Source organism: Etheostoma spectabile, chromosome 5 (assembly GCF_008692095.1).
Source record: "Etheostoma spectabile isolate EspeVRDwgs_2016 chromosome 5, UIUC_Espe_1.0, whole genome shotgun sequence".
Taxonomy (NCBI): domain Eukaryota; kingdom Metazoa; phylum Chordata; class Actinopteri; order Perciformes; family Percidae; genus Etheostoma; species Etheostoma spectabile.
The window spans coordinates 28,761,195-28,786,578 of NC_045737.1; the positions used below are offsets into that span (position 1 = coordinate 28,761,195).

The 25,384-nt window shown below is 41.9% G+C and overlaps 1 protein-coding gene across 1 annotated transcript; it reads right to left on the reverse strand.

Moving 5' to 3' along the window:
- Positions 1 to 273: 273 nt before the first annotated feature.
- Positions 274 to 25,139, reverse strand: txnrd2.2 (thioredoxin reductase 2, tandem duplicate 2). Its single transcript, XM_032516235.1, has 17 exons — positions 25,026 to 25,139; positions 23,016 to 23,081; positions 22,862 to 22,918; positions 22,616 to 22,760; positions 22,007 to 22,081; positions 20,588 to 20,666; positions 19,706 to 19,768; positions 19,383 to 19,453; positions 15,038 to 15,057; positions 14,595 to 14,686; positions 14,333 to 14,507; positions 7,829 to 7,965; positions 6,139 to 6,234; positions 5,257 to 5,349; positions 3,641 to 3,712; positions 3,214 to 3,311; positions 274 to 2,570 (listed from the first exon to the last, which is right to left on the reverse strand). The coding sequence occupies exons 1-17, from the start codon at positions 25,099 to 25,101 to the stop codon at positions 2,447 to 2,449; spliced, it is 1,539 nt and encodes a 512-aa protein (XP_032372126.1). The 5' UTR covers positions 25,102 to 25,139; the 3' UTR covers positions 274 to 2,446.
- Positions 25,140 to 25,384: the final 245 nt, after the last annotated feature.

Sequence of the window (25,384 nt, forward strand, 5' to 3'; positions counted from 1 at the left end):
GTTCCCGTTTGTAGTCTTTATGCTAAGCTAAGCTGCCTCTGGCTGTAGTTTTATATTTACTGTACAGATGTAAGAGTGTTGACCTTGAAATACTAGTCCTAACACACCCGTACAGTAAGTATGTACATTTTGTTTTACAAAATGAACAGTGAAAAGGAACCACACACACACACACACACACACACACACACACACACACACACACACACACATTAAAAACCTAATTGAATGAAACGATGATGCAGTCATTTATGTAGAACACAGAACACTCAATCAGTTGGCATCATTGTTTTAATAGTGACACTTTGCATTCCAAAGTGTTCTTACTTTACATATAAATTATTTATAACAAAGCTTTAAGGGAAAATTACACTTCTCTATTTACAAAACTAAAGTTTGCAGCCAGGTGACATCAGGCCTGCACTCCCCAGTTTTGGGTTTTAGTGCAGGTCATCATTAGCTGGCTGACGTGAAAGTTGAACCCTGACCCCCCTCCATGGGGCACAGCAGAGGCTGACTGGTCAAACATTGGGCCTGGAGTGACTGATCAAAAACACGGAACAGATATTTAAATTAGACAGATGTGTCATAACAATGTCCTTTTGTGCGTGTGAGGAGCGATTGTGGGAGATGTAAAGCAGATGAAAAAAACGCAGAAGGGAAGTGGAAGGTAAAAAGCAAACAGACATTACAGTTACACTCATGGCCTCAATAACTTCCCTCGCGTTGCCTCGGGCCCACCCTGAGGTCTCTGAAGTGGCTCGTTAAGCACAGGAACACCGACTCAATTACCCTGGGCAAACACGCTGCCACTGCTCACTGTTGTGTTGGTTGGCTCTGTCCATCCCCTGGCCATCCTAGACCCCCCCTCCCAGGCCCCTGCCGTGCAGCGCCGCAGCATGTGAGCCCTCTGTGCTCCAAGTGATAGAGTCAAGCTGTTCCTGCTGAGCGGAGGTCAGGGTCCTTCAGTCAGCACCTCGGCCCTGAACAGAGCACACAGGAATCCCTCTTCCCTCCCTAACCAGGGCTGAAAGTCAGCTCTCTCTCTCTCCTCTGGCCCAGGTCCAAATAAACCTGGTACTTCTCTCTCTCTCTCTCTTTTCCCTCTCTCCATCTCCTGGCACACTGTCACTCCCATCATCGGAATCATTAATCAGACCGGGCAGATTAGACTTCAAATAAAAATAAACTACGCCCAGCAGCCTCCTCTTAGATCCCCCAATTTCTTGCAACCCGCTTTATTGACAAGCCTCCTCCTCTTCCTCCTCTACTTAATAAACCCAAGATGTCCAGTACAGCCAGCAGGTTGAGCATTGTGGGCACTTTGGCAAACTGTGGGGGGCTATTACTGCTTTATGATATAAACAACTGGTCTTATCTTCAAGGGTGATGACTCTTTAGGCCTAACCTGCCATCCATGTAAATACACAACAGATAACCCTTATCAGTTTGGCACCAATAAAGCCAGTCTGCTTTCAAACGTCATCCAAAAGCATGTATCTTTTATAGGGATTAAAGGGATTAAATGTGCAACCTGAATGTATTCAGGCTTATGTTTTATCCAATGGCTATGTTATCCTGTTTTCCATACTTGGCTCTGAAAAAGGGGAGAATTGGAGGGCAATAGTGCCACCTTTGGGTGAGTCTGAGTAGTACAGTTGGTAGACCTCTCACAGCTGTGGTATCATCGGGCAGAGTTGCCCCGTGCCCAGGCTGTGTCATCCACACAGCTTTTGACAGCACGTGTTTGTAGTCCTTCTCTACTCTTTCATGCATTGGGACGAAGCATGGTATGGGAGGAAAAAGAAGGGGTCTGGGGTCTGGGGTCTGGGGTCTGCTGGGCCCTAAGCAAGCTGGAGCTGCCTGGCCAGATCTCAGCTGGCTGACTGACAGGCGGTTTGTGTGTGTCCATGGGAAATGGGGCGGTGTCGCTGCGTCGACGGCCCTGGGGCCATCCATCAGTGTCATGGGGGGGCGTAAATGGTATGTGTCACCTCCAAGACTAATGGACAGGAAGTACAGCCGGAGAAACAACAATATTTGCAGAATATATATATATTCAGAAAAACGTTACGATTTCAACAAAACCCTGAGCACAGGCCCTAATCCTGATTGATGAGCCTGTTTATTTAAAAGACGCTCGCTCTGCGGTCAGGCCTCTCACTAACCTGATCTATAACCCTGTGCTTTTAGTGGATACACTCACAAAATGCATGTATATGGGATAATCATAGCCTTGGTTATGATGTGACTTGTCAGTGACACTAACCTGGGCTATGAAGAGACCCTGATCCCAGAGAAAGCACTGGGAAACTGGGGGCCATTTTGGGGCCATGTAGAAGGAGAGGGACAAGGAGAGGAAGAATGGAGAAAAGGCTAACTTCTTTCTACTGCTGCAGAGGGACCCTGTGTGCTCACCAGTGTTCAGACACCGAGGTGCTTAACCTCAGCAGCCGGTTACCGTGGCGTCCAAGCCGGACCGCTTTGTGATGTTGACCTTGATCAGCTCCTCGGCACAAGTTGGGTGGATGCCTACTGTCTGCAACAGGTGGGAATATGTTGCTCCACACCTGAGACACATGCAAACACACAGGGAGGTCATTGATGTTGCTTATGGTCACATTCTTTCATGACTAACTAACTGTGTTAGTTATCCTACAATAGGTCGAGAAATGGTCCAAATGTTAATTATGAGCTTGTATAAGAAACAAAAGCTTTAATAAATAAAACAACAACAAAATATCGCTGTATCGCTCACTAAATGCACGAGTGCTGAGTGAGGAAGGTCATAAGGCCCCTCAAATACATCCCACAATGCACATCTTGGTGACTTTTAGGGCGTTAAACACATGAACTTAAAACCACTGGGTGGTTGTTCTTTAGGGCATTAATGCAGTAAAGAAGCTCACTCGGTTAACATTTATAAATCCAGATTTAAAAAAAACATTTTACTACAGCCAACCATAACACACCATCCTTTCTGCATCCTGCACAAACCTTTTCACTTATGTGTCTGATTTTGTATTGTTTTCATTACTGTTTTGATTGCTGTTAAATTGTTTTGTTGCGGTCTATTAGTTCTGTGTTCCTAACATTGTGAAGTGCACTGAGACAAGGTTGAATGGTGATTTCACACCTTAAATAAAAATGGATTAATTGATTCATTAAAAACCATATGTAGTTCAAATAAAATCTAGGATTTATTTCACTTACTGGAAGCCCATAGCGAAGCCCTGTGTGACTTCTCCAGCGTTTGGGCCGGTGAAGTGCAGACCCAGGATCTTCTGGTCTCCACCCCGCTCACATATTACCTAAGGAGGTAGAAAACTGGATTTAAGCCAAGGAGCTGAAGCCTTCTCTTCGCTTTTGGCCATGGCGATGAAAACAACCACAGAGCAGGACGAGTGGATCCCAACACTGACTTGCTAGGCCACAGATTGGCAGGATTATTCAGACGATTTCATTTATTGAGTCAAACTGTCCGTCTAGCAGCGTACTCCACCAACGGCCTGCAGAGAAAAACACTACTCTTGTCCTTCAACTATAGGCATGTACAAAGAGTGTATTAAAAAATGCCAAAACAACAGCTCAAAATAGGTATGAAAAGCCCCTGGGCTGTTTGGTTGGCAGGCTAACCTACCTTTAAGTAACACTGGCTGGCATCGCGCTCTGCAACACTGAACTCCAGAGGCTTGTAGAAAGCATGGTAGATCTACACGGACATAAAAACAGGGGACAAAATCATATTAACAGGAGAAATGGTATAGAATGCATAACTGTGGTCCTCAAATCTGAGTAGTTTTATTTTGTAAAATTGTATAGTAAAATAAATGTATATGTATAGTAAAAATAGTCCAATTGTGCCTACAGACAATCAGTTCTTCTAAGTGATGTCAACATAGCCTCTCGTGGATCTTTGCTTTAACAGCAGAGCTTACAAATGTGCAAAAACAAACTCGAGCAGTGATGGTGATCTCTTCCTGTGTACATTTCACAAAGCGATGTATTAACTCTGAATATAGCAGCTAAAAGAACATAAAGACAGTAAACAAAAACTAAATTGCAGACAATACACCATGCATTTGCAAGGCCTTATAATTCAAACAAACTGGATAACATCTGAATAAAAACATCAATGCTTGCTCATGATAGTGACTGATTTCAAACCCCTCACTGAAAGTGTGTGTGCAGTGTGTTTTATTCTACGGGCGAACGTGCCGACACAAGTTGTGAGGGCCATGCAGCTGTCGGGGGCCGGTGCTGCAGCTCCTCCTCAGATCTAAGCGCGCCTGTCATCACCCCATACACACCTCAATCAGGCCTCCTGCTCGCCTGTCACTCACAGCCAGGAGCCCCACCTCGCCGCCTAAATCGTTTATCGGCGGCCTCGTGCAGGTGGTGGCAAGCATCTGGCACCGCGTTCACGTACGCAGGCACGGAAAATCCAGAGCTGCTGGTTGTTGCGTTGTATGTGCGTGGCAGTGTTTGTTTAGGGGTAATAGGGAATTGTATTTTTAACGCCGGTTGATGGCAGTCACCAACACTGCCTTTGTAACTATCTTTGTGCATGTGTGGCATGTGGCCAATCATTTCTGCGTAAAGAAACTAAACTTATATTGTGGACCAATGCTACACCGCTTCTGTGCTGTTAGAATAAAGAGGGTGCCATTTCTGATTAGAGACATAATTCCATTCTACATATACTGAGATTAGTTGTTTAATGAATTTCACGGTCAGTAAGTTGAGGACTTTACCAGACCAGTACCCTTATCCAGAAAAAACTGATTTCAAAGCATTTGTATTTCAAAATGAAGGTAAGATTTTTCACCTAGACACTGCTGTTATTTATATTTCATATATAAATATATTTTAACACATGAAAGAACATATCTCACTATATCAAACACTAAAATAATATGTTTTTTTTCATAGAGGCATGTCACACAACACTGAGTTGCTACTTGCAATCTGTGCTTTCCTGTGTAATTAAAACATTATGAACCTATTTTTAACCACTGTATTTTGTATATAGTGGTAAAAGTTGGAGTAACTTTATATTGAAATTTCAGTCAATATATAGTATATAATAAAGTATAAAAATAAAGAAAGCAACAAATGTTTATTCCTGATTTACTAATAGATTTGAACTTGAAATGTGGACATATAAAGGGATTTTCTTCCAAATACTACAAAAGCATTGTAAAATACTCAGTTTATAGCTGTAATATCGCAGCACATTTACAGCATCTATGTCACCTCTATGCCGTCTTTCCCGTGCCTCCTCTCAGCCTCCTCCTCAGATAGACCCACACAGCCGTACTCCAGGGGGGTGAACACTGTGGTGGGCACCTGACACAACACCCACACACACACACACACACACACCACACACACACACACACACACACACACACACACACACACACACACACACACACACACACACACACACACACACACACACACAGAGATCTTCAAGCTACGGCTGAAACAATTAGACAACTAATCGATAGTTGTTTGACAGAAAATCAGTATTATGATAATTGAATATTTGTTTATCTTCTTTTCATGTCATGTATTACGGAGTAATGGTGACCTTTTTCTTTGTATTGTTATACCATAGAGAGGGCCCCATTTGTCATTCAAATAATGATGTATGTATGTATGTATGGTATGTATGTATGTATGTATGTATGTATGTATGTATGTATGTATGTATGTATGTATGTATGTACACTGTATATACACATACAGTATATACAGTAGACACTACAACCACTTCACACCAGAAATGGTTAAGGTGGGAAGATGGAGGGAAATTGTGTGTGTGTTCTTGTTTAACTATATACTTGTGGGGTCTTGTCAGCTTCGTGGGGCCCAAATGCTGGACCCCATAACTTTAAAGAGCTGTTTGAGGGTTAAGACTTGATTTTAGGATTAGGGTTAGAATTAGTTAAAGGGTTAAGGTTAGGCATTTAGTTGTGATGGTTAAGGTTAGGGTAAGGGACTAGGGAATGCATTATGTCAACGACGGGTCTCCCCACACAGATAGTGAGACACACTGTGTGTGTGTGTGTGTGTGTGTGTGTGTGTGTGTGTGTGTGTGTGGTGTGTGTGTTGTGTGTGTGTGTGTCTTACGTTGTCGTAGTTCATGAGTTCAGTGCTGTGACCAGCCAGTCTACGGGCGAGGAACCTTCCCGCTTTAATAGCCGTGGGGGTTAGTTCAGGACGACCCTAAAACGAGAGACAATTGACTTGACTTCAGTATATGTGGACCTCAAACACACATAAGATCTTGATCTAGGTCTGGTCCTTAAAAATGTGTTTACCTTGCAATAAATTAATACATTCAGACCATTTGTTCGTCAGACTACACACATTAATCCTCAGAAATGCAGAAATAGTGTGAATACAAACACACAGACAAGGGGGGCCATGATTCAGTGATTGACATAAGTCGTAAGTGCCAAACATTTAAACCATCTAACACTTCAAAAATTCTCTGCGTCTGTGTTTCGCTGTTATTGTTCTGGATGTCAGCCAAAACAGACAAACACATCTTGGATACACACACACAAAACTAAGTGGTACAGGAAACAGTAGAGCTGCAGGGCAATTCTAAAGGCATGACTTCAACCTGTTAAATTACTACCGCACATCCTGTTGTCCAAAGCATCTCCTGCACCTCTGCATGTATGTGTGCTCTGGTATTCCAGTAAGTGTCATTCGTCATTATAATGCATTTCTTGGCACTCTCCTCTGAGAGGTAAAACACAACAGAGTACTGGACAAATTGAGATATCAAGCTTCCTGCTTTTAAAATAAAACAAATTTAAAAAAACTCCCTGCTGCTGTGAAAAGCTGACAGACACACTGACGTGAAGCACATCTCATCAAAGCAAACTGTCAATCAGTGTGTGTGTCATCAGGCCTGGGAGGCAGGAAGGAAGCACACAGCTGGTCGTGGTGAAAAAAAACAACACTGACATTACATGCAGCAGATATAACGAGTATTAACAGGGCTGGTTCAGCTAGGAACAGTAGACACAGGGGCAATGCCAACGATAACATGAAGAAGGGGTAGAACAGCTTCACTTAATACTCACTCTTCTGCCAAGTACTCGGTGGTGGATAATAAATCTTACGTGTGTACACAAACAAATGACCTACCTTTAAGATAAGTACGGGATAATTTAGGATGAGGGGGGTCAGTATTACAAATTAAACCCCCTCAGGGTGACGCAAGACCCCAACGCGAAGCTGAGGGGTTTTTAAGGGTTAGTTTGGATTCACCAAAGTCAGACAATTACACAAACAAACCCACTGAGGCATCGGTGCTCCAGCAACGCCCATGTTCTACGAGGTCAAATTAATGTGTCTGGTGGCTTTGAGGATTCACAGGAAGGACCTATGTCTTAGTGATAGCAAACAGATGTAAGAGAAATGGAATACTTTTTTACAGGAAGCGTGAAAATAAACAATTTTTGCTCATATTGGTGGCTATTTACCTGGTGCTGAGTACTTCTATGACTCAAGTGTCATCAAGATCTTCCTGCCAGAGTTTCATTTGAATTAGTTAAAGACATGCCAATGTACAAAACTAATTCTCCAGAGCTGATGTGTGTTAAAGTGTAATTCCAGATTTGTCTTGTAGAGCTGACAGACCAGGTGCTCAAAGTCATTTACACTGAGGGTGATGGGTGTAGACTTACAGAATCTTTGGCACAGTGTGGTCTTTTCCAGTCTGAAATAAGACTAATATATTTATAATGGTGTAGAGTGTGTTTCCATCCCTGCTATGACTATCAGGGCTGTTGGCAACGCCTACCTCGCCGATGTCACCAAAAGCGTAGATGTTTGGCACCGATGTGGATTCGTCAGCGCCCACAACTATTTTCCCCGTCTCCTTTCTGAGTTGCACACCAAGTTTGTCCAGGCCCAGCGCTTTGGTTTCAGGGGCTCTGCCTGAGGTCAATGGAAGGAAACAACACAAGGAGAAGATTACATTACAACTCAGGAGAGATAAAGGTGTGGGAGAGGAGACAGAGGCTCTCTGTAAAGTGTGCACAACACATTCGGCTGAGGTTTTAAGGCATGTACCACCACTGCATGTCCAAGAATAATGGGAGTTATCAAAACCTAGTCGATACTGTGAAAGGTGCTTATCTGAAGGACTCCCTGATTCACCTGATGTCACCATGGGTGACAAAATCTCCTGATATCTGAGAATGATGTCAGGAAATGATGGTGGAGACTTCACCAGATGACGACCCCAGACAACGTCTTTAGATTGAAGGCAGCTTTATTTAAGATATAAAACAAACTCTTAAGAGGAAGATAACCATGGGCACACACACAAGAGTGTGTACCCAAAGTGTCAGAATTACTCCTGCCTATTTCTACTGCCTACTCCTTATATGGAAGATACTTGTCATAGATTCGCAGTCCAATCTATTTATTTCTGTGGGACACTGTTATCTTCAAACTAATCCTTATAGTGAAGATACTTAGAATAGATAAAATACATCTGAAAACCTGCATGCTTAAATATTCCACCTATCACTCTACTTTCTTGAATTACCAAACAATAAGGAATGAGTTATCTGTTTCATTGGACTGTCAGCACAGGAGAGCTTTTCCACCCTGACAATATAACTATATAACTATTGCTGAAACAAAAAAGATTAACTGCCATCAATTCTGATCATCAACTATTTGTTCTTCTTCATTAAGCAACAAAAACAAGATTCTGCAGACATAGCAGCTCTGTGAAGCTGGGCTTAGGTAAAGTGGTGCTTTAAACTACATGCCAACGTTAACATGCTAACATGGTCACAGCGACTGATGCTTAGCAGAAAAGAGCTTAGTTCTGTCAGTTAGCATGCTAACATTCGCTAATTAGAAGAAAATATCTGTTGAGGCTTGTGGGATTGCCAGGTATTTGGTCATAAATGTTGACCTGATCCTGGTGCTAGATGGGATCACATAAGTCCTCCTCTAGAGAAATTGCCTTTCACACACATTTCACTTCAATCTATCCAATAGTTGCCACGACATTTAACTCAAAACCAAAACTGCCAACGCCGTGGTGGTGCTAGTGGAGAAGATCGTGGAACACCAACGTTTTTGGGACCCGTCCTACCGGGACCTTTAATGTCCAGAGAATCCATTGAATAGTTGTTGAGATATTTCAGTCTGAACCAAAGTGATGGAATGTCTTTGCCATTCCTAGGGCCGTTTCACAAGTGTGGCTATAAAATGCCAAACATTTGTGAGGATGTGAGGATTTGAAGCTTTTCTCTGTTTCATATCGTTGTAAAGTGATTGTCTCTGAGTTTTGCTCTGTTGGTTGGACAAAACAAGCAATTACCAGCTCAAATCTAAAAATACTTGTACCAGTGTTGGCCTTAAAAGTTCAAACCTTAATTTAGAATTCTTAAATTAGAAAACAACAACACCTCATCTGGCCAGCTGAGCGAGAGAGAGAGAGAGAGAGGAGGAGAAACTGATGAGCAGCTGGGAATTGGTATCCATGGACCCCCCAGGGACACCCAACGGTGTGATTTCTGACACTTCCTGGGGGACGGCTGACTGATGCTGTCGACACGGAGTCTCTATGGTGATGGGGCATGGACCACTCGCTCCCCCCTCCTCTCCATGGCTCCTCACAACCTGCCTGGGTAGCATAATAAACACCCGGCCCTGAGCTACCCATGTAGATGCTATGGACAGCAAAAAAAACAAACCCCCGAGACCCTTTTCCTGGCTGGAGCCGAAGAACAACGTCCTCCCCCTCTTCTCAGACTGGGGGGGGGGGGGGCTACAGGGACATGCTCCACAGCATGGGTGGTTGAAGACGATGGAGAGCACAGAGGAGGAGGAAAGAGGGGAAGTTAGGCCGTCATGACCAATTCCCAAAAGCAAGATATTTTCTTGTCCTATATGTTCACAACACTGGAGAGTCTGCATATTCATGTCATGCTCACAATCAAATCATTTCCTGTGAATTATAGTGGAATTAGCCATTTACATTTTGAAATTGAATATTCTTAATTGTACTATTTTTGCTTTAATTCTGAAGTTTAAAAAAAAGTAATTAAAAGTGGTGGGTGATAATGTCATAAAGACTTCCTGCACTTCACATTCATAAGTATTTGAAAAATAATGAATGGTTTACAGTATAACGCACTATAATGTCACTACAATGGTCAGCTGATTGTGAAGTGTTTCATTAAAATATGACAACATAACAACTGTGACTAATCTTGTGAAGCATCCATAACAGCTGTGTAAAGAGTTAGTGAACGGATAACAGCTGTAATCACAAAAATATATCAAGATTGATTGATTTATTTAAAACTTTTCATTTAATGTATTTGATGATTATCATACATAGTTTCTTGTAAATTATTATATACTATGTCTTTACTCCATCCGCAGCTGAAGGTCATGAGATGTTCAATAATGATGAATTATTGATAACTTTTATTCACTGTTCCAGTTGCTTCATAGAAGTTATAGACAAATACATTGAGGAACACTGCTCGATAACTACATATAGTTTTTTTATTAATATTTATGAAGTGTATATAACTTCTAAATGTTAAAAAGGAGGGTAAAAAAGTTTTTTATCAGTCTGAGTTTCAATGGGGTGTGTGTCCCATAACGACCTACATCCTGTTGAGGCTTCCAATCACATTTCTGCAGCTGTAAAATACTTGATATTTTCTGCTTTGTTAATACTGAATTTCAGCATCAATCACTGCAAAAACCTCTGTATTGGCCTACAAAAGCCATATCGGTACAATCTGACTGGTAAGTATAAACTCTCATGTGTAGCCTTCCTGTCTGTAGCTCCACTCAGTGCGTACTGGTACTGCAGTGACCACAGCTCCATTGTATGGCGAGGACACAACACCAGTGGGCTGGCTGATAAGGCACACCCCACACAACCACACACACCACACACACACACACACCACACACACACACCACACCCACACACAACACACACACACCACAAAAACAATGAACAAAGCCTGTTGTGACATTAAGAGGAAGCCTCTAGACTGCTAGGCTAATTAGCCACAACAACCCTTCACGAGTTGAAATGAGAGCTGGACGCTTATCTGATCAATCAAATGAACAAAGACAAAAGGGAGAGCAATGTGAGGGGGGACTGTTTATCTTGGAGGAATAGATCGTACAGGATGCAAAAAATTGATTAGGTGTTCTATTTCAAGCAAAAAAAAGAATTTAAGATGCAAAGAGAGAGCTCCCTAACTGTACAAAAGACTTTTAGCGTCTGTGCAAATGAAAAGCTGTTAAGGGAATAGGAAATGCATTGCATTTATTCTATGGACCGGTTTGTTTTAGTATCACCACTGTTTCAGACTGTGTCAACAAATGAGATGGGTGTGCAACCCGAACCTTAACCTACAAAGTCACCAACCTTACTTAATAATAACTTCTGACTGCTTTTATTTCACCACAACAACCAACCTCTGGTTACTGAGTGATGGGATCCTATGAATACACACTATTTTCTGCCAAAGTTATAACAGGTTATTTCCATAGAAAAGATTTCAGCCTTTCTGTTTTTGTATTTTTTTCCACGCACCGGTTCAAAGTGCGTGCTCAGTTGGAAAAAGGTGATGTCATGTACCTCTGTGCACCAATCAGACTTGACACAGTTGAATCAAAATGTGATGACAATTGGGGGGGTTGTTTGCTTATGTTGTTAGCACTGTCCATCAAATCTGATCAAATCACGCCCACATAGTCCCTGAAGCAGATTGTACATAATATACACACATGTATAAATATACTTTATATCAAACCACATTTTCAGGGGCTTTAAAAAAAAAAAAAAGCTCAAGTCTAACTGTTGGCTCTTAAATTGGACAGTCATAGATTAAGACTAAGCAAGATCGTTTGAGATCTTACAGACATTTAAACAAAAATGCTTTATATTTTAAGATGTTCAATGTCACACTACTGTGCTCTCAGTTGTGAATGCATGCTAAAGTATATGTGACGATATTTATTCAATTACAGTAACCTGTTCCTGCCAAAAAATGTAAAAAAAAAGAGTCTATTTTCAAGTGTTATTTCCCAATTGCACTGCATGTAGTGTTTGCATATCCGCAGGGTAATACAGACAGGAGAGCAACATTCAAGGATGTCATCAGTAACTTGAAAAACTTTAACGGGCAAGTGTCCTTTAAAAAGAACTAGGAAATGTTTTCAAATGACATCCTTCAGTACTGTAGCACGCAGGGAGGAGGAAGACTAATGTGCCCACTGTCTGCAAGCAGACAGGAAGTGTGGAAATGTTCTGTTTCCTGGTGTGTTTCTGCTGGCACACCTGGACAGGGGAGCGGCCATGAGGCCAGGAAGGAGCAGGGGAAAGGTGGAGGGAGGCAGTGCCGTGGAGAAGGATGTGGCAGACAGTGGTGATACTGTCCCCCGGTCCCCTCTGGCCTTTAATAACTCCACAGAGGCCTGGAACCCTGCGCGGCCCCTAGTGTAAGGTCACATTAAAGGGAAGTGGCCTTGTACTCATAACTCCTGCATGCATACATCAAAGAGCAGAGGCCACGTTGTTACTGGTTCTCACTGAACTGTATGGGAACAAAAGCTGTCATGAATATAGCTGGGTCCTCCCAAGGATATTGCTGCTGGTGTTACAACTATGTGACACAGTTTTAAGGAATTTAAAGTTGTGGTTATGTAAAAAAAACTATCAAATAATGTGCTGCATTTAATGTGAAAGTCAATGTGAAAGAGGATAAAAATTGGCTTGAATACATAATAGTTTGGTGCACTGTGGATTGAAATTGAAAACAATTATACTTGTCCCAAGATGTCAATGTGCTGTGAGAACTTTTGCTCTAATGAACAGAGGAAACATCGGGGTTGCAGGATCGCACGCATGTCAGTATACCTACTGATACATGCACTCAATGCAAATCTCATTCTCACCAGCAGTCTCACGCTGAGACGATGTGGGAATTGAGCCACGGGAGGGAAGAGCAAACGTCATCTCAGCTGCAGGGTCACGCACATCCTTGTTGCTGTCACACGCATAGAGCAAGAGAGGACCCTCTCTCCCTCTCCAGTGTGGGGAGGCAAAGTCTGGTAGTCAGGTTTCAGAAACATTGCTCTGTCTTTGAAACCACTCAACACAAATAAACCGATGGCAGTGGCACTGACAGATCTTCCCTCCATTGTTACTCATACTGCTGGTGAAATGGGAGAAGTGAAAAGAGATTGAATTGAGAGAATGAATTGACCAGAAAGAAGAGGAGGAAGGCTGGTGGTAACGGCAGGCAGAGGGCCGCGAGCGGGCAGGGATGGCAGTGACAGATGCAGGGTTGGTTTCCGCAGGGCTGGCATGGGCAGGAAGGCCCAGAGCGGGACAACAAAGAGGGGAACGTAGTGACCCTGTGTCTGGGTGCATCCTGCCCCTCTCCAACCAGAGAGCCAGAGAGCTAGCGGTGGGTGATTAACACTTCCCCTGGCCATTCCCATCACTCAGGCTTTATTACTTTGTTTTCAGCCTTGATTCATCTATCTGCTGACAATGCACTCTATTGAGGATGGCACTGAAATTGATGATAGCAGGGAGACTATATAGGGAGAAACTATATATATGGCTGGTGCATTACATGTAATACCTTGAGAGGTTTTTCAAAAAAGGGGATACAGAGTTCATTACTGTACTGTGAACTGCATCCATTCACTGTCAATTTAACCAACTTGCAAAGTAGAGTTTGTCACAATTCAGGCAATTTAATATGTGGTTTGTAAAAAAGACTGGTGCCAAGGTGGCTTCAAATTTAAAAGGAATGCACTGGATTAAATAATTCAGGCTCAAGCATCCGTCAGAGCAGTTTTTTGGTCTTTTGGGGGAAGTCTAATTCAAGTCTTAAGCATGTACAAGGCAGTTGCAACAGATGTTAAACATTTTCCTTTCAAAGCGATGTTGACAATAGTGTAATATTTAAGGTGTGAGGCTATGCAAGAAATGTTTGAGACTGTCTTATTTACTTATTGGTCCTGGATTTGGTCCTGGGGTCAACAGTCAAGTCCAGGTCGAGTCTTGAGCCATCACTTTTGTCAAGTCTAAAGTTCTGAATTCTTGTTTACTCAAGTGTCCAGAAGCAACAATTAGCCTCAAACACTCTCCATTTAAACCTGTCCCGTTACCTCCATGTGGAGGGGGGGAGAGTTCATTTAGCATATCATTCAAATTAATTCAGGTTTGTTTCAGATTTAAGTGAAATGACCCCAAGATGTGACCCACACACAGCAACACACATAGACTTACCAACTGCCCATAACACAGAGTCGTAGGTGTCCTTGTGTTCGTTGCCTGTGTGGGTGTCAGTCCAGGTCACCTGGAGAGCTCCTGAGGACAGTTTGTCCACTCTCTTTGGGACACACATCCATGCAAATTTGGTCCCATATGCGTCCATGTAGTCTGTTACCAGACCTGCCATTTGCTACATGAACCAAAAAAGAATATCCACCTTTAAACATGACCAAAATCACTTGCATGATTACGGAGAATGAAGTTCAGGGAGCAATACCTGATCAAACCCCCGGAGGGCGATGCTGCGGACCATCACTGTGGTGTCCAAGCCAATGCCGGTGAGGAAGCCTGCACACTCCAGAGCCACATCTGAGCAACAGCAGGTTGAGGATTACAGTACTTACTTTTCATTATTTACAAGTACAGTAGCACCTGTTGTGTCCATTACACATAACAAATGACACTCTCCACTCTTAGACAAGAAAGCAGCTAAAAAAGGGGCAATCACAGTCATGCATACAAACACATTAATGGTTGAACTGGAATTGGCAATTTTTTTTTTAAATCATAGTTTACCAAAGTTAAAGAGTTATTCAGAAACACTGTTTGAAACAAGCGCCAATGTTTTTATTAAGTTATAACTTTACGATACATCTACAGGTTCCCAGCAGACTTTATACAGTGGCTTCATTTACAAGCTCTCTGTCAGACAAAGGATACAGCTGGCTCCAACCACAAGCCTGCAAAACACAAATAAAGAGAAGCTGATAAAAAAAACAATTCATCATTTGTGCAGAACACTTTGGCTTAATAAAATAAAGTAAATCCAAAGTTGAAAATGTTTACTTTAAAATACTAGACTTAAAGAGGTGATGAATTACAGAACTTCACAACCTGGTGGAGGTGAAGACGTGTGGAGAAAATGGAGGTAACGGGGACAGTAAAAGGTATGTGTGCACTTGCAGTGTGTGTGTGTGTGGTCCAAGTGAATCACACTATAAATCCAGCCTTGAGATCTGTAGCGTTTGGGCTAATCCCTGCAGATGGGGTGTGCCATGTTCAGGGCTCAAGTCCACACATCAGCGGGCTGAGTGATGCCCGTCACCTGCTTGGATGAGGCCCTCTTCTCTCCCAACCCAGACCTCCATCACTTCGGTCTACTCCACCTGACAGCTCGGGCTGCCTGCGGCACATCCTGCCCCTGTCCATGCTAACAGAAACCACTAAAAGCCCCGCTGCCCATTTTCTCTACGTCTGTGTAATGCACCGCTGCACTTAGCACGTATTGTGAAGTGGCTTAAAGAAGCTTAGGCAAAGAGCTTTAGCTTGATTCTCCGCTTTCATCACTGAGTAACCGTCTCCCTTCCCCTAGCCCTTCTTCCTTCTCATTGTACACTGGTCTAGAATCTGTACAGATGCTATATTTTTATCTGAAAGATGATGCTATACTGTAGATCCTTTACAACCCTTCTGACCCCTTTCAACAACGGCGACATTCTCTAATGCATGATATGACTGAACTTATTTTTGGTATCAGGTGCTAGGCCTGCACGATTTGGAGAAAAATAGGAATCACACTTTTTTATCTTAAAATTGACAACACGATTCTTTGCCACGATTTCATTCTCACTAAGTTTAACGTTTATTGCACAAAATAACCATGACAAAACAAAAACAAATTGGCAGTACCCAACACCTATAGCACATTGGTCACCACCACAAGCCTGTAGACATAGAGGCTTCAACGGAGAGAAGGAGAGCCTCGCAGCGCTTTAAAACTTATTTTATACCCTCTATGTTTAAAACTCCCGGAAGAAAGTAGTAGCGTTTTGGGATGCAGTTGGCTTGTAAAATTAAATGAGAATGGAAGTAATTGTGAATTAAGATTGCAATTTTATAACACTGATTGTGCAGCCTACCAGGTGCTTCCCTCTGTTTGGTTTTTCACTGCAGATAGCCCCCCTTAAGAATAGGCGGGATTATCAGATGATTGCCACAGTGAAGCCACGTGGAACTGCCGTGGGAACCTTAATGCGGCACTCGCTGGATCCTTTATCAGCAACGTTGTCTGCACTTTGTCAATTGTACGCAGTAGTGTGTGACGTACTTTTGCATGCTGCCATTTTTAAAAATCTGTTGCGAGTGAACAAAACATTGCAGTCCCTATTTTCCCTATCTGGAATAGCTTGGCTATTTAAAAATGGCGGGTTTAAGCAGGATGTCCCGTGACGCGCTAGTGACGATGGTCTCTGGCCAATCAGTGCTCTGCAGTGTTTTAACTCCACCTTCTAGTATCTGCACTACTTTTAGTTGTTGTTTTCCATAATTCTTAGTGTATCCAGGATATTAACCACACATACTATCTTACAGTATTCAATGCATACACTGTTTGGGTGTCATATGTCAGATCGGTAATCCTTTAAACAATTTGATATTAAAGTGCAGGGAAAGCCAATTCCACATACAGTCTGCAGTATCATATTATCAGCTGCACTAAAATCCTTGATCTTCCACTTAGTTTAGACAAACTGCCCCGCTAGATTATCACAGGCATTAAACAGTCCAAGCTCTAAATGTTACTCATAAAAAGGGAGTCACAGAGGATGTCTAGTCTATATGTGTGGTTTATGTTTCATACAACAATGACTCCCAACTGGAGAAACACATTGGAAAAAGAGCCCCACAACAACAAACAGAACCATGATAAAATGCCTGAGGTTTGCCTCCTGGCAGCAGAGGGGTAGCATGTGGTCGGGAGCTCAAGACAAGACAAGGTCCCAGTGAACCCGCAGCTCCTGAGGAGGAGGTTTGCTGTTGACAATCTGTGGCAGCCTGTTTACCTTGAGAAGTTCTTCAGAAGCCCTGACACGGATAAACACTACATTCGGTCTGGAATGTGGGCGCTTTTGTTGCAAAAGCTTGGTTTGAGTCCAACTTAGGTACTTTCATCTAATGTTGCTTAGACAATTTTAATGTATTTGTTAATAGACACATTTAAGTCACTGTTTTGGTTTTAAGTCTTGCCAGAGCTTCAAGGACTGAGGGAGAACGCAACACTGATGATGCCTTAAACCAGCCTTTCAACCATTAAAACCTAAATACAGCTACAACGCAGATTCAAAGTCAGAGTCAGTGTCCTGGTTTAGGATCCTGGTGGCCTGAGGGTAGAAGCTCTTCCTGAGCCTCTCAGTCTGGCCTGGTGTATCCAGTGCCTTCTTCCCTGAAAGAACATGTGTTTTCTTGTAGAATGAATATGCTTTTTCTGTAAAGGAGAATGCTCTGTGTTTAAAACTTAGCGTTGAACCGTGTACTTACTTGTCGTGGGACATTTAGTTACGCTGTTATGTCGTGTTTCTACAGTAGCTGGGAAGTTAGGCTGCAGCCATCTGTGGTGCTTTGCAATTAACTGCTGAAATATATTGCCGGGGAAGTGTGATCCTTGTTCATTATACGACAACACAACGTAGCGTTAGACCCGCAACACAGACCCTCATTCTGCTCCAACTCAAGTGCTGGCCTATCCCGAGACCAGAATCACAGTGCAGCTGGCACGCGCTCGCTGCTTTCTCCTGATAGCACAATGATGGCAGCCAGCTCTGGGCTGTCATGTGCTCCAAGACCCATTAGACACCCATCACTCACCTGGACCCCCCCCGCCTCCACACACACACACACACACCACACCAGCCCTGCCGGCAGAAACAGCCTCTCGGACCTCACCTGCAGAGCTGACAGCTCCGTATCACAACAACATCTCCGGCTAGAGTGTGTGGTTTAGTACTCTTACAGAGGAAGCTAAAGCTAATGCTAACCCTGACAGCCTGCGGGGAGGTAGAGGACTCCACTAAACCATCACACTCTTACATCAAAGGGCTTCCTGAGCTCAAGTGGTTGGCCTGAATGGATCATTCGGCTTCATATACAAAGGTGTTTTGTTGAAAGGCTGAATGCTACAGTGGTAATTGTTTAAGGACGGATACACCGCACTCATTTACATTTTTTGACTATAAATGATTTTGTATTGCCACCAAGTGGTCAAAAAGTTGAATAGCATACATATTACTTAACATATACTACACTGACATAACACACATTTTAGAATTTAAATAACAGATGGAACTGATGGTCCTTAAAAAATATAAAACATGTCATGAAGTGCTGCTTACCCATGGTTAAAACACAAGCACTATGCATCAGTCAAAACAATCAAAATCTGCAATTCATTTAAAATATAATTAAAATCAATAAAAAACTGCCCAGGTGCAGGCAGCCAAGATACATATGAAGCTTAAATATGGAAATAATTATTTCCGCTCATCTGTCACCGTGAAGCAAACAACAACCAAAACCACAGGTCTACCACAAGCACCAGTCACCGTCTGCACGCTGTGCCAAGAGGAAACGTCAGGGAAAGACCAATTAACCAGGTGATGACAGGGGCTAAATGGCTGGATTAAAGAGCTTGTTCTGTAAAGGTCAGGATGCACACAGCTAATCTGAATCATGAGGCGAAGACAGGCTGACAGGAAGGGAGAAAAACAAACGCCATGTCACTGATGAATGATTACAGTGCGTGACAGTGGGACGTGTTGGTGTCAGCGAGCGAGGTAAAGCAAGGCATTAATACTGCAGAGGTCAGAGGGTCTGCTTCCCTGGTGGCTCTTTGTATAGAGAACAACGCCAACAAGCAGACACATACTAAATGCATGCATTCGTGGGTGATATTACTTAAGCTAGTGAAGCAGTAGCAAAATATCCGCACTGATGTTCACTGTCTTTAATATTGACAGGTTCCTTTCTTTTTTTTAGATGAATACTACATGGGGTGCACGCTCAACTAGGCGAGCTACCATGGCGCCCCAAAATGGACAGTTTTGATGTAAACGAAAAATCACCCACATTACTAGGACTTTTTAAAATGATTGTGAAATAATTGAAACTTTATATAGACTATCATCACAGCTCACAATCAGATGTGAAGGGCACTGACTGGGTAATGTCTGCTTAATAACACAATGTCATGTGTGTGCATGTGTGTGTGTAGTTGGGGGGAAGCTGTCCTCACGTTTTCCCAGGCGACTTTTTCAGCCAGAAGATGTCGTCACTGCTGATGCCGTGCTCCATGGCTCCTGGGATCTGTAACAAGAGTTAAAACCGTGAGCAGAACTACCCCCCCATCGACCAAATATCAACACATATAAATCAATGTTAACCACAACAAAGTCGGCCTCTAAACCTGTCATCTTGTGTCACAGTGTAATGCTTACAAAGCACGGTTTACATGACTGCAGCAGATTATGGCTCCTCCCCCTCATTGGTTTTGTTTTAATGTCGGAATCAATGGGGGAAATTAGGGGGAGGGGGGGGGGGGAATTGATAGCAACTTACATTTGTTGGGTATTTGGGTCGTCCACCTGTGGCGATCACAATGTTCTTGGCAGTCAGGATCATCTGCACGAGGGAGGGGAGGGAAATGTCAAGTAATAGCTTTTGTTCATATCCTTCGGAAAACAAGGAAATGTCAAATGAAAGCAAGTGGTCTCCACAGTATTCTGCATTCTGGTGATGATGGAAACTCTTTCAAATACGGAACAAGTAACAGCACTCTGAGAAGGCATGGAGAGGCTGAATTTATATGTTACACTTCAATTTAACAATTATTAGATATGAAGCAGAAAAACTCCCCCCAACTGATTAATATACTGATTTCACAATGTAATAATTTGTTGTGAAATGTACATAAGGGAACAATGTGCAAACATACAGTAGGATACAATGACATTGCAAGTTTTTAATCAAGTACTGTATATGTAACATGTTTGCAAAGTAATTCATATTTTTATTGTGGTCTCAATTAGAGCTGGGCAATATATCGATTTTATATCAATATCGAGATATGAGATTAGACATCGTCTTAGATTTTGGATATCGTAATGTGTCATAAGTGTATTCTTTTCCTGGTTATAAAAGCTGCATTACAGTAAAGTGATGTCATTTCCGGAACCTACCAGATTGTTGCAACTGTTCTATTATTGGCCTTTACCCACTTAGTCATTATATCCTCATTACTGATGATTATTATTATCAAAAATCTCATTGTGTCAATATTTTGTGAAAGCACCAATAGTCAACACTACAATATCTTTGCGGTATCGATATCGAGGTAATTGGTCAAAAATATTGTGATATTAGATTTTCTCCATATCACCCAGCCCTAGTCTCAATAATTGAACTGAGTGAGGGTATAGATGAAACGGATGAGCGGCCCACCTCTTTCCCTGCTTTCGACAGTCCTTTAACAGTGTGTTCATCCACCAGACTTCCTTTGACGTTCAGATACTTCACCTTCCTGCCAAACAGAGAGTAAACAGCTGGTTGCTCCTGGTGGTGTACTGACCTGCAGATCTTGTGGATTTACTCAATAACATTTCTTTTTTGTTTTTTTGCAACTCTTGCAAAGTGAACTCAAAAGACGCCGACCAAACCAGGATTTAGCTGCAGAGAGAGCGTAGAGGCTGGGCCAGACTGCAGACCACAACGAGATGGGTTGCAGGGAACGCAGTTAGATGATCAGCTACATGGCTCAGTGTCGTACATACTGAGCATCACGGACCAGGAGTGGACAGGTGGGTTATGCTGCAGGGGTGCTGGAAGTTTTCTAAAGAATTGACTGTTGGCAGACACATTGAATGTTTATCTTAATTTAATATAAAGAGTGCATTTCAGTTTTCAATTCAAATGAATTTGTTTGAAAACACCCCCTTTCACTTCATTAGTTAGTATGATTATGACTAATTTGTACAACGCTCTAAATACTCGGTCACACAAATTTCTTTACACACTATTGTTATTTTAAATATTCACGTACGAACTGTTAGGTGCTACCAATGGAACTTTTTTTTTTTTCCTTGCAGAAAAATCTACTATTAATTATTAAAAATATGACATTTCTTTAACATATGAGCCCATGTATTATTATATTTGTAATTAATACCGACTGCTTTGCACTGTGGTGCACACCTCTGATTGTTGATTAAAGGGATTCGTATTAGAAGAATAAGTAATATGCTCTGTCTGAGCTAACTATCTCACTGGAATGGATGCCCTAAGGTGAAGCTCGGGCTCGTTCACCCAGAGGTTTCCACCTGTTCGCCCTCTGGCCGCCACTCCATCAACGAGCTGGCTGACTGTCAATCCTTCAGCTGTACCAACGGAAACGTACAGCCTTTAGGAATATTTCATTTCAGTTAAAGAACTTATAAACATTCCTTGTACTCATTCAGTTTTCCTGGAACATGATCATGAAAAAATGAAGGAAACGTTGCTATAGAGAAGGAGAAAGTGAAGTGAGACCTGGGTAACACATCACATTTATTGTTCATAGCACCAGGGATTGATTTTAGAAGCCAGGTAGACACTATAGACCAAATTCGATAATTTTATGATTTAAGTTGGTATTTTGTGAACATATACTTTAATTAACTGTAAAAAGAAATATACATATTGGTGAAACATTACAACATTTATACAAATTTAAATTTCTCTTCTTGGCAGGATGTAGAGACTATTACTTTGACCAGACTATTATGGGGCACAAAAACACTATCCACTGAAACGCTGCCTATAATATTGCATAAATGTTTAAAAGAAATAAGGCTGAATACAGGGAGCAGAGCTGGTGTCACTTACTTATCCTGGAGCTGAACTCTGTGCCCCCAGTTCAGGGACCTGACGTGGTTTTGAATAGCCTCTGCCATGGTGGCCCTGGAAAACACAGCAGAGGTCGTTACAAACCCTCCTGCCCAGCCTGAGTCCACCAGCAGTTACGGTGGGGTGGGGGGGGGGGGGGGATAATCACAATCAAAATGGAAATATTGCACACACCACGTATTCAAATTATAATTAAAGGAAGTATTTTCATATTATTCACAGTTCTGTATTGGCCCTGGTAATTTTTTAAGGCTGCTTTTCTTTGGACATTTTTTAAGGTTTAATATTCCTTTATGAATGGATTCCTTTATGAAATTAATTCAAAATTCCTTAATGAATTTTCTTTTTTTTAATAGATCCCACAAAAGGTAATACATGCAGTGACTAACAACTGAGTAAAACTTGATCTTTGTACATTTGTAATAGCATCAATCCGATGCCATTAAATAATTCAATTCAACCACAAGCAGCGTCTTTGTCCTACTGCAAGTCCGTCTCTAGATGGCGCTGTCTAGCTACTCAGAAACATGTATCACTCTGTGTTCAGCTGATAAATAAACCAAAGGGACAAGGTATTTATGGACCTACCAGTCATGCCAGATCGGCCCAGAGATCTGCCAGCCATACTTCTTAGCATCCTTTACTGCCGTACCGAGCAGGGCCGCCTGGTGCATGAGCTTCTTGGGGATGCAGCCAACATTAACACATGTTCCACCAAGACCCCATTTGGTACCTGTTGGGAAAACAATGGCGTCTCTAACTCGTCAAACAACAAATGGCAATTTTTGTAATCAACTTGCACAATTCAATAAAATAAAATAAAAAGTACATTACCTTTAACAGATGGCTCTACATAATCTAAAACAGCAACTTTCTGTCCCAACTGTGCCGCTGTAAATATGGATAGATTGTCCGTGTATTATTATATAGAAATCACAGTGAATGGCATAGATGCCCAAACATTAAGGAATAACTCTGAATATCTCACCTTCTTTGGAACAGGCCAGGCCTCCTGAACCTCCGCCAATAACCACCAGGTCATAGTCATACTTCCCTGTATGAGCATATTGGATGATGATCAATAGTACAACTGATGTAAGGTTATGGAAATATTAGTGTTTATTAACCTCTCCTTGCCTGACTATCAGCCTGGCTGATTATCGGCCCGATACTTGGCAATAAGCAGACGATCTGTCTCGCTGTTTTATTTTACCGATAATGTTTATTAATTAAAACGTGACACAGACTGACTGTGTATTATGTTTAAAGTTTCAGTTTTAATTATAATTGCTTAAAGCATTTAAATAAACTTCAAAAATGTTAATTTTGACTAAAAGATTTTAATTTTTACTATAAATGCATATTGGTTGCAAAGCGGTTATCGGTTTCATTAATACTAATAATCGGTTTTGGCCCTGAAAAAACAGTATCGGACGACCCCGACCTATATACATACTGTATATATTTACTTATATATATATATATATATATATATACATACATACATACATCAACCTATCTTCTCTGGGGAGATGGACATGCACACTAATCTGGCTATTTCAAAATGTATCGCAAGTTTATAAAGTTTTATCTTGTAGTAATTGTACAGTTTTGAATAGAGATGCAACGATACGTCAATTAGTTGTCAACTATTCATTTAATCAACAACTATTTTGATAATCAATGTAATGTAATCAGTTTGAGCCATTTATTTATTTAAAAAAGGATTTCTCTGATTCCAGCTTCTAAATGTGAATATGTTCTAGTTTCTTCTCTCCTCGGGGACCGTAAACTGAATGTCTCTGAGTGGAGGACGTCATCTTGGGATTTGTGGGAAACACTGATCCCTATTTTTTCACCATGTTTTCACATTTTTATAGATCAAAAAAACAATTAAGAAAATAATCGAGATGAATCGACTATGAAAATAATAGTTAGTCGCAGCCCTAGTCTGGAAATAACTGGCAAGAAAATGACCAAAGCGTAACAGGGGACAGGGGACAGATGACAGGGGACAGATGACAGGGGACAGATGACAGGGGAAAGGGGACAGGTGAAAGTGGACAGGTGACAGGGGACAGGTGAAAGTGGACAGGGGACAAGGGACAGGGGAAAGGTGTGCTTCTCCCGGTTTGCTCCCTAAGGTTAGGATAAGGTTAGGATAGGGTTAGGATAAGGTTAGGATAGGGTTAGGATAAGGTTAGGATAGGGTTAGGATAAGGTTAGGATAGGGTTAGGATAAGGTTAGGATAAGGTTAGGATAAGGTTAGGGTAAGGTTAGGATAAGGTTAGGATAGGGTTAGGATAAGGTTAGGATAGGGTTAGGATAAGGTTAGGATAAGGTTAGGATAAGGTTAGGATAGGGTTAGGATAAGGTTAGGATAGGGTTAGGATAAGGTTAGGATAAGGTTAGGGTAAGGTTAGGATAGGGTTAGGATAGGGTTAGGATAAGGTTAGGATAAGGTTAGGATAGGGTTAGGGTTATGGGGAATTTGGTACACTAAACTGGACGTCCACCTAACCCTCACCCCAAATTGAGAGAAAGGGGGAGAATATTTTCAGTGATAAAAAACATGCTTAGAAATGTGGGATCATAGTCTCGCTCCCCCGCAGTCATATTACTGGTTATTATTATGACCATTAAGCTAAAATAATATTGTTCAATATTGTTCAGCTGTAGTCGGCGTGGTCTGGACCTGGTTTGGACCTGGTCTGCAGGGTCGAGGGCACCGGGAGAATGGGACTTACAGAAATTACCGGGACACATACACAGACCGTTAATATTTATAATAATAACAACTTAATAAATATACAGTCTATGGATCCACATAACAAGCAGGTTATGTGACCCATGGGAGTTCCATAACGCCGCTGTGTGCTGACAGACACCCGGCCAACCTTCGGCCTCAGCCCGTTCCGCTCTCCGGTTCTCTACGATATTAGAACATAATATCACATAACATAAGGTATAATAATAATATAACATAATGTCAAACACCTGTCAGCTTTCTGGTCCAAACACGCAGACAGTTAGTCCTCTTCCACCGGTGTCTGCCCCTGCACAAGGCCGCCATGTTGTTATTCTGACAGGACCCAGGCCGGGCCGGGCTGGCTCGAGAGGTGCCTGAAGAGAAATAGGTCGTTCACACAGGCGACTCAAAACAAAGCGTTTTCAGTAGTCTATTCAATAAAATGTGTCACATAAAATGTGTAATTTTGTTTATATTAAATGAAAAATTGATATATGAAATGAAATAATCCTAAGGTTTAATTTTAAAAAAAGTTTTAAAAAGGAATTATTTACGTAGGCTACATATTCTGCATGTAGAACATAGTTTAGCCTATATGACAATGGTC